The 10,310-nt window shown below is 36.1% G+C and overlaps 1 protein-coding gene across 1 annotated transcript in view; it reads right to left on the bottom strand.

Annotated features, from left to right (window-relative positions):
• Nucleotides 1-300: 300 nt before the first annotated feature.
• VPS50 (VPS50 subunit of EARP/GARPII complex) overlaps nt 301-10,310 on the bottom strand; it is an 82,993-nt gene continuing 72,983 nt past the window's right edge. The window contains exons 23-28 of the mRNA XM_054273473.1: nt 9,508-9,656; nt 8,368-8,464; nt 8,077-8,235; nt 5,597-5,718; nt 2,505-2,694; nt 301-1,293 (exon numbers count right to left, since the gene is read on the bottom strand). Of these exons, the coding sequence (XP_054129448.1) occupies nt 1,174-1,293; nt 2,505-2,694; nt 5,597-5,718; nt 8,077-8,235; nt 8,368-8,464; nt 9,508-9,656 (837 nt within the window). The 3' untranslated portion in view covers nt 301-1,173. The remainder of the gene's footprint in view (nt 1,294-2,504; nt 2,695-5,596; nt 5,719-8,076; nt 8,236-8,367; nt 8,465-9,507; nt 9,657-10,310) is intronic.

Here is a 10,310-nt window from a genome sequence, read left to right as displayed (position 1 = left end):
CTCAGTACACTTCTGAAGAGGAAATCAGGCCACAGAAAAGATCAATCATGATGACTCCATGAGGCAACTTTCTGTCACTGCAGTACAGCTGATATTCACTAACTCCTGGTTCCCTCGTGTCTGAATTAATGAACAATGGCAAGTATGAATCCCAAACTGAGAATTCAGCATGTTGCACACACCAGTGTATTGCAGCCCCTGCAATTACCTTTAACTATTAGCTCAGTTTCCTTTAAAATGGTCAGAGAGCACTCCAGAAAGTCGTCTGTGTAATAAAAAATAAAATTCCTGAAACTTTACATACTGAAAACCAAAGGTAAAACAGAAAATTTCAGTGAAGTCAGTGATGCTCTGACAAATTGATTTCCAGGGCACATATGCAGTTAAAGCCATTTTACTTTGCTCAAGATCACTCAGGATGCTACAGCAAAGCAGGAAACAGGAAGACTATCTTAGTATCAATCCAAAACTTCGGTCAGAAAAACATTACTCTGATTCCCTGGCATTATTGCGGGCATTTTGCATTGCTGAATTGGAAAAACAAAGTCTCACAAACAAATTGTATTAGCATACAATGTTTATTATCTTCTATTAATCTGAAGTCAATCATTTTGATATGACTAAATTAATTCTGAAATAAACAGACATTTTTAAATACATATGAAGATGATGGGCTCCAACATGACAGTACTTAGTTGGTCTGCACTCTTAATCCACATGCAGGATACATAGATCAAATTATTATACATATCCTTTCACTTTACACTGAACTATAATACAGCACAATTTCTGGAGGTGAAAGCAGGGAGGAAAGAAATCATATTTTCAAGTAGCCCTTTTATTTAAAAAGAGCATCAATGATATATTAAACCATTGTGTTTCTGATTTTGATTTTACTTACAGTATACACTTTTGTAAAACATATAGCTCATCAATGATACACAGTGGCCCTTCACTAAGGGCAAGTAATCAAAAAAAAAAAAAGAAAAAAAAAAGAAAAACAACAGAAAATAATTCTACAGATTAGAAAAGTCATATTTTAGACCAATTTCACTTCAGAGTGTCTCCAATGTTGCTAGGAAAGGTCATGCACAACATTTCTAATGTTGTCATTAGTCCATGAGAGAAATGTCTGCATGCTTCACACGTCAGAAAGAAAGCAGCTTTCTCCAGTTATCTCTTAGGCCTGTCTGTTTCATCAATGGTAGCTAACAGCTTCTGTCTTGCCTTTTTGTTGATGTAGGTGCCCAGACAAATATTCACCAGATTGGTCAGCTGCTTAGTGGAATATTCCTGGCAAACAAAAACAGATCAGTTAGGGCAGAATAAAATATCAGACAAAGACAGAAAAATTTAAAATACACAGACATACTCAGTGTGGATTTCACAACTGATAGAAGCATCAGTACACAGGGAAGATTTAAAGCTGTAGTGCAGTCATGTCTGGATAGTTTTCATAGTTGAGGCAGAGGACAAAACTGTATTTTGTACAAGGTGGCTTATAATGGAAAATGCTTATGACTTTAAAAGTACTGGAAAGAGTTCATATAAAGTAAGTCTGTGAACATGCACATAAATCAATTTTTAATGTGTTTTCCATTCTTTGGGAGGCTTGGTGGGAAAACATATGCAAATGATTAAGCTTTCAACACAAAATCTTTTTTTTTTTTTTTTACAAACTGTGATAAATGTTGGTGATCTTTTTTATTTTGACTTCCCATTTCCAATAAGCTTCTAAATGCTTCTGTCTGCAGTCTCCAAACAATTTTGATTTCAGTGTATGATAAAGGAGGAAAAAGTGTCAAAAATGTGAAGAAAACAATTCTTAACACCTGAGAAAATATCGTATTTGCCAGTAATACCTTTATGTCTTAACACTATCCAAAACATAGCTTCCACCAATGTGTTTTAAAAAAGAGTTTTTCCCTGTAGGTCATCAAACCCCATAACTCACAATCTCTCTTGGGTCTCCAGGCAATACAAGGAAAATTCACTCAAAGACTTATTTCTTTCCTCCATTTCTAGTGGGATTTAATCCCAAAATACAGATTTCAAGTGCTTCACTTTAAAAGACTTTTTACTTCAAAGATGGGTATCCCCAATAGCATGTGACATTACTTACAAAGATCTGTTAAAATTGTTAGTCCATGCTAGAGTGAAAGCATCTGAATGTTTTCAAAACACAAATATTGACTTATCTCAGCAAGAAATTCTGATTAAGCATTATATCATATCATTCATATCATAAAGTTGAACATATCCATGCACACATACACTTATATTTATACTGCTTCCATTATAATAAACATTATTATAATAATATTTATTATAATGAAACTTTCTGTAAGTTTCATTATAATAAATGAAAATGTACATATTTTCATATATGCCTATATTCATTTTTAACACATAAAAGGATTGATTATTTATAGTTGTTAGCATGTTTTTATCATCAGGGTGAATTTTCTCAATAGAGAGGAAAAGAATGCAAATTTAAGTCTTACCCTATGTTCTTTTATCCAGGATTCCATGTCATTTTCTGTCAGGTAGTATGCTTTAATGTAGGTTTCCACAAATTCTTTATCTGGAATGGGCCTAATGTCTGTTAACTTTTCTAGTTTCATTAAGAATTGTTGAAAATCCAGTTGCATCAAGGCACGTCCTTCATTACTGCACTTCTTTACATTGGCGTAACTAAAAAGAGAAACAGTGAAAAGCAGAATTCAGAAGGAAATAAAAATTAATTTTGCTCCTCAAAATTAATTAGTAATTAATTAACTTAGTATTTTCAACCTTGAGGAGGAGCAAAACTATGGTTTTAAGTCAAAAGCAGACAAGAACTTCTCTTAGGATGTCTGCTGCAGAGATTTATTTGCGTTAGTACAACACATTTTAGCCCAGTTATTGAACAGAACCCCATTGTACCCAGTGATACTTAGAAAAATCACACCCTCCTCTCCCAAAAGCCACAAAAAATCCCACATTGAACAATTTACTATAAGTTAGAGCAAATTAAACCAATGCTAATTAGCACACTGGACACTGGTTTCAAGTGATCACAACCACTGGAGTCTGAAAGGTACCAGAGCAGCTTTAGGAATGGTCACCAGGAGCTTCCTGAACCAAGTGGGAGCAGCAAAGACACAAAGCTACTTGTTCAAAAAAAGCCACAGCAACCAGAGGATGAAGGGTGGCAGCACTGGCTCATCTCTGCGAGAAGTAGAGGATTTAATGAGAACAGGTTGACAGGAAATTAGTGACAGGTTAGAGGAGACAGTAGATGAGTTTAAGGGCAGGGTAACACTAGCAATGATCACAGTGGAGTGACAGGCAACAAACAAGGAAAACAATTTTTGCAGTTCTTCAAATAGATAAGGAACTGCATTTGTCAAGATCAAAGGAACTGACACTGCAATGCCCTTAAGAACACCAATGTCAACTGTGTACAGGGGCACAGTAACCTGAGAGACTTAAACCAGCTCATCCACCAGCTGCTCCCACAAGTGAGAACCGTGTCTCACTCTTCCCATGTACCAAATCCAAAATAAGCTCAGTTTTTCACTGTTTCACAAAGTTGATCCTAATTATTATACACTCCCTAGATGATTAGGTTTGATGCAAAAGAGGCAGCAGAAACATGTAGCTGGAAGCTGGACGCACAGCAAGGTCAGGTTAAGAATATGAAGAAATGTCACACTTAGAGCTGGTACACAGAAAGAACTTGCAGAATACAAAAGTAACAGAGGCAAAAAGAAAGAGGGCCAAGGCAAAAGTCCTCTGGAGCTTCATAGAAGACTAGCAGATGATTTTCAGTTGACTTAAGAAGCCAGCAGGGAAACAGGAGAGAACACAGAACTAGGAGATAGGAAAGGACTAAATTTAAAGAAAGACATAGCTGACTGCAGTGGAGGTAATTCTTCATTCAGTGAAGAGCCTGATGAAAATAATTTCAGTTAACTGGATGAGTCTTAAAAAGCCTTCATGGCTTTTAACTCCATACATTCATTGAATGCAGAGATAAAAGAAGTTACACATTCAGAGAGTCAGCTATTCAGAACACCTTCCTTCCCTTTTCACAGTGGGAAAAGAACCTACAAGATACATAAAAATAACAGAACTGGCCAAGAATAAGAAATTACAGGCACATATTTGGGAGAAGATGATAATGAGTACTTTTTACACTCTCAGAAATGGTACAGTACAAATTATATCAGGAAAGTATTCCTAGTCCAACCTGCTTAGGCAAAAGTAAAAGTCAAAGTTTCATGGAAAGTCACAAATATTAACCTAAACTGTGGCATGGAACAAGACATATGAGTGATGATCTTCACAGATAAGGATTAAATGGTTCATCAACACTGAAGCCACAAAAGATGAATGAGATGTGATGTAAGAAAAGGAAACAGGTTGAAAACAAACACAAAGGCTGAGGTAGAGGAGGTTAATAGTGATTGACAGTGTTATCGACTTGAAAGGCAAGGGGAACTGAGAGGAGAAGAGACAGGCCTTTGATACACTTTCTTTTATTTGAAAGTAGAAAATAAAATTTTAAAAAGAAGAGCTAGTTGTATAGGCCACATATTATATGAATAGGAATTGAGAAGTCAGAGACAGGTCATGCATAGATTTAGTTACCCTGAACATGAAATTGTGAGACTGCTAGAGACTGCAAAAGGATGATGGCATGAAAAAAATGAGCAGGAGATTAAAAAACGATGGCTTTATGGAAGCAGTAGAAGCTGATGATTCTCAACAGGTAGCTAACACTTGGAGAAGAAGGGTGTTTTGTTGAGGTCCTAATTTAGAGCAGACAGCAGGAGAGTGGGATGGAAAGAAGTAAAATAGGTAGTAGGGAGTGAATAGGCTAAAGATAACCAGGAAAGAAGTATGGAAACATGTAGAGGGAGTGGAAGACAGCACATATTCTATGATGCAGAACTAATTCTGGTAAGAGCCCAATCATATGTAGCACAATCATATGGGACAAAACCATCAAAATAAATTCAGAGAATGAAAAGTCTACAGTACTCAGGCTACAAAACTGAATCCAAAAAGAATGGGACACTGATCACAAGAGCAAGGGATGAGCAAGGCGTAGGTTCCTGACTAAGGTGCTTGTGCAAGCCAACTAAGACATCTCTCTGTTCTTGATGAATTTGGAAAAATCATGTTCCACAGCTCCTTTAAGAAAACTTATAGGGCTGATAACTCCATCTTCCTTCCTGTCAAGGATAAATGGCATCACCATGGAAGTAATGACTATTATATTGCAACTTCCTTCTTTGGTCTGCTGGGAAATAATAGTTTTCATATAGAAGTTTCTTTGAAGGAGTGCTGTATTTTCAAATGCATCAGTAAAACACTCAATGTCATTCTTCAGCAGTATTTAGGATCAAGACCACCTTCTTTAGGCTTAATGCTGCACCAGATTGTGAAATATCTGCTAAGGAGTATGTTAAGCACCAATAGTTTTTAGGGTCCCCAAAAGCACATGAACTCACAAGGACACTACAAAATTAGAACTTTTAACTCTATAAAATAAACATTATCATTATAGACATACTTACCCCAAAGCAAGACCTTCATAAATACTTACCCTTCCACAAGAGTTCTATTGGCCAAGCGTATGCAGTGCTCCCAAAGGATGTTGGAGACTGGCAATGGAATACGGACTCTCTTAGACACATCATTCAACCTCCTGTTAAATTCTTCAAATTCCTAATAGAACATAAAAGATGTTTATTCCTTAGGGTAAAAGCAGATCATACTCTGTACATCCAACAACAGCAACAACTAATTAGAAATGCACATGAAAGAGAATACTGAAAAGGAAGAGCAAAGAAGAGAGGCTTAAGAAGCACAGACTGTAGACAGCTCAAAGTGTAAAGCAGAAAACATTTCACTTTCTAGTATATCACTCACAACATTACCTCAGTGATTTTTTTTAAAGGAACTGTTGCTCTGTTCCCCAGAACAACAGTTCTCTGTGAAACTGACACTTCTGAAAATGAACCAAGCAGTTTATCCTTCAAATGCCATTTTCATTGCCTTACTCCCTAAATTCATATTTAACTTCTTTAAGTCAAAATTCAGCCATTGAAGGAAATTCAGTGATGATCTCTTTATCCCCCTAAATACCCACCCCACCGGCTTTCAAAGAGAAGCTCAGAAACATTGTAACCCCTTTTCATTCTTCAACCTCTCACATTAGGTAATTCCTCAGTGCTTCAGAAGGAGCTGAGAAGCCACTGAAAGAGGCCAAATCCAACAGTTTAGGACCACACAGCAGCACTAGGTAACAGTTCAGGTTAAAAGAAGGCACCTGTTTCCACACAAATAATTAATGGCCTGGATGGATTTCAGATTATATTTTGAGTGAGAAACTAGTCATAGCTGGATGCAATTACTGCTACAAAGATTTTTGTGACTTAAAGTGAAACAGAAGTCCTCTGCCAATGATTAAAGCCTTTATAATATAAAAAAGTATCAAATTACTTCAATGTCAAGCAGAATGGTAATGAGCTCCTCTGTATAACCAGCAAAAGTAATTTGCAGCGCAGTCTTTTAAGATTATACTTGCCCAACAGAGATTTTATTTCCAAGGCTGTTAATCTAGGGTTTTTTCCTTTTCTTCTTACAGACTCTCAAAAATTCAGTAAGTGAAGAAAGTCAGAAGAGAACTACAGTTACCAACTGGCATTTAACACAAATTTTCTGAAAGATTAATTTGGCAACAAAATGCAGGCAACACAATGTCATGCTTTAACTGGTATACAATTCATTCTTCTGAAGATGAAGATGTCTAATGCTCCATAACCTATTTCTTCAACCATCTCCTTCCCCCATTTTATCTGCTTCCAACACACTATGACTGAATGTAGAACTTTGTGTATGTGTGCACACGACTGAAAGTAGTTGACTATTCCTTCAATCTCTGCTCACATCTGATGTTCCTGGAGTCCCAGTGTACCCTGAAAATCCCTCATTACTTAGCAGTTATTTAAAAGCTTTTGTAGCAACTAGTACTAGCTATAGAATAGAGAAACCAAAACTGGTTTTAAATGGTATTAGCTCTGAATGTCCTGAAGCAAGTTCATCAGCAGTTGCAAACTCACAGAAGAAAAAAAGCTTTACCCTGAGATCAAGTATTTTAAGCACAAACTGGTAACAGCAGCATAAAATAGGATAATCACAAAGATTCCATCAATTTCAGTGCAATGATACATCCTCTGTCAAATTCTTCCTTCTTTGGCTTGATTTTTCTTTATAGCAGAGAAGAGCTACAAAGTATGAAGGTGTTATCCAAACTGTTTTTACACACAGATGTGTAGCTTTTTCTGTGATTCACACTTCACACATCTTTAAAATAAAATTTTCAGTTTCTCTGAAAAGAACTAGTAATTAATATAGTATAATTAATTAGCATAATCCTTCCACTGCCAGAACTTCTCTCTGAAGACCTTTAGAAACATTTATTAGGCATATACAAAAAGATGAGAAAGGGATTGTCCCAAAAACTGGTTCTGTATGCCCTAACACATGGCAATTGTATGACATCTACTGAATGCAATCGACAAGTTGGGTGAATAACTTCTCTTTAGCTTCCTTTTCAAATATTAACTTCTAAATATAGCAACTTCAATTAGATACTGCATGATCAATATTGGTGCTGATTTGACCTACAGCTCCCATGATACATCTCAAAGACAATCAGCAAAATTATTCAGAACAGCAAATAGTGTGTTTTGGGTTTTTTTTTAAATGCTATCTCTGGCCACTGAATTTCCCTCAGTGTTACTCTGTTTACTACACACTTCTCTACCATTCAAAACTTTGATGTGAGACTCATTAAACTTCTTTGGTCACTTTCAGACACCATGTAGTCAAAAAATCATCACTGAGAACAATGCTTTAGAAGCAAGAATAATGACACTTCTGGACAGATCTCATAGTAATTTTCCATTTGTAAGGATGATATATTGTCCTAGCCATGCCACTTTAACAGTTATAGTGAAGCATTACAGCAATTCAGTGTTTATATAAACTCTAGCACACCACTTCCCATAAACTATTCACCTTCAAAAGGGCATCTACATATACATTGTGCTGTGACATGATTTCCTTCACATCCCATTTCACATTAGCCATGAGAAGAAGCATTTGTTCATAATCAATGGCTTTAGCAGCAACAATCCAATAAACCGGTTTACGTAGTTCACTGGCAGTTGACACTGTCTGAAACAGAAAATAAATAAAATTCACTTCAGTAGGAGCAACATATAACTATGATACAGAAGTATTTTCACCATAATGTGTAAGTTTCAAATCTTCTGTATGAAAATCAGCTGTGAATTACACCATTCTGACCTGAGAATAGAACTGCTGAAGAAAAGGCTTCTTGGCAGCTGGCATCACTGCATCAAGATGAGGCTGAAGAAATTCAAACTGCTCAGCCAGAAATACCCTTTGAAAGCAAAGAAAATTTACTGTGAACTAAGTGCAACGTTTGGCATGTCTTTTAACAATTTTTACTCTACAGCTGACGTATCTGGCAATAACAATATGCAACCTTGGAAAGTTTAGTCCCGAAAAGAACCGTATCAATTGCGTGCTAGTATATCAACTAGCAGTCTCAATTCTGGCAATTTTAAAATGTATTTGCAAACAAGAAAATATTTTAATAAAGAGACTAAGGCTTGAACATCAAAAATCCGTATTTCTGTTTTTCTGAGGATACACTGCAAAAGTCCGTGCCAAGGTCTAGTAAAGTCAGTGACCAAGAGTCACACAATTTCCACCACAGGACAGTCAACATCAATATTAATAAATCCATCTTAGAATTTCAAAAGAACATTTCCAATAAATTTTGTGCTAGTGGATCTATGAAACAGAACTTGATCTCATATTCCTGGGAAATATATTTCTAACTAAGCATAAATAAAAAAAAATTAACTCTTAATCTTTAAGTGTCATCTCATGTGAAGAAAAAATCATTCCTAGCTGACTCTTACTATTATTCTTATCAAATAAAAATCACTTTGTTACATTTGCATTAATTCTTTACAATGTCTTCTTCTCCTGAGGTGTGACATAGGTACACTTCCACCCATTGCAAAGAACACGGTGATTCAAGCCAAACTGATACAAACTAAGCAGTTCTGAGTCAAGTATTTAATATAAGGTGAAAAAGAATCATACAGATTAAATATTCCCACTAGCCTCTTTGAAATTAAACTTTTTTCATTATACATTTGGCCATGTATTGTCAGAAATTACTGGCTCATCTGCAGTAAAATTTCATTTCTTGTGTTTGCATGTTGCTAGACCTAAGAATTAGACTCCAGTACCTTCAATTACAAAAATCACCTTTATCACTCATACTTAAAATCACATTGAGAGGTAGGAATTCTTGACCTGTCAAGAAGGTTTTGAAATGTAACCACAATTTTTTAAACTATCAATAGCTTTCAGTGATCACAAATACAGTGTGTACAGTAAACAACCTACAAGGATTCTGTGGCCACCACTCTCTCTGCCAAGCCATACAGTGAATTGCCAGATGTCAAAACTACAAGATGACTGAGATGTGGGCTTGGCACCTTCTCTTTTCTCTCTTCAGCACCTGTGAGAGTCCCTGAAGGATCAGCAGACACCTCCTGAAACAAAGAATTAAACAAATTACACTCCACAAAACCAGCAAGGATGGCTGGCTCCAGCTGAACAGTTTCAGATGCCAGATAAAATGAAGGAATGTTTCCAATTTTAGGATGTAATTTAAATCAAGCCTATTTTTATTTAAACAGTATAGTGAAAGGGTGAAAAAAATCAGATCATGTAAATCAGTAGCCAAGGAAAAAATAAGTTAAAAGAAAAAGGCAGCAAAAAATCTTCTCACTATGCCTTAATCCTCGAACAGGCTTTAGCCCAAATCCCTTTTGGGAGACTGACTTCTCATCCTTGGAGAAAGTATCTTCAATCTGACAGCAACCAAATTAAGAGGCATATCAAAGAAATGTTACTTCTGCATGGGCTTCACTCTTATAGGAGCAGTGGCTAACTTAGGTAAAAAACAGCCAATCTTCTCAATCACATAATCACTAGGTTGGAAGAGACCTTTAAGATCATCAAGACCAACCCATGCCCTAACACCTCAACTAATCCATTCCATGACAACTTCTATCCTGAAAAATTCCTGATGATAGAAAGCAAGGAAATATTGGATTGAGTAGAATTGAGTAGAATCTGTAGTGAGAAACAGGTTATACCAGTGCCTTGTTCCAAAATTAAAGGAAGAAAATAGAGAAAAAATT

This window comes from Melozone crissalis, unplaced genomic scaffold (genome assembly GCF_028551555.1).
Source record: "Melozone crissalis strain CALT ecotype California unplaced genomic scaffold, PUWL_Pcris_2 ptg000016l_1, whole genome shotgun sequence".
NCBI classification, from domain to species: domain Eukaryota; kingdom Metazoa; phylum Chordata; class Aves; order Passeriformes; family Passerellidae; genus Melozone; species Melozone crissalis.
This window is presented reverse-complemented; position numbering and strand designations above follow the sequence as displayed.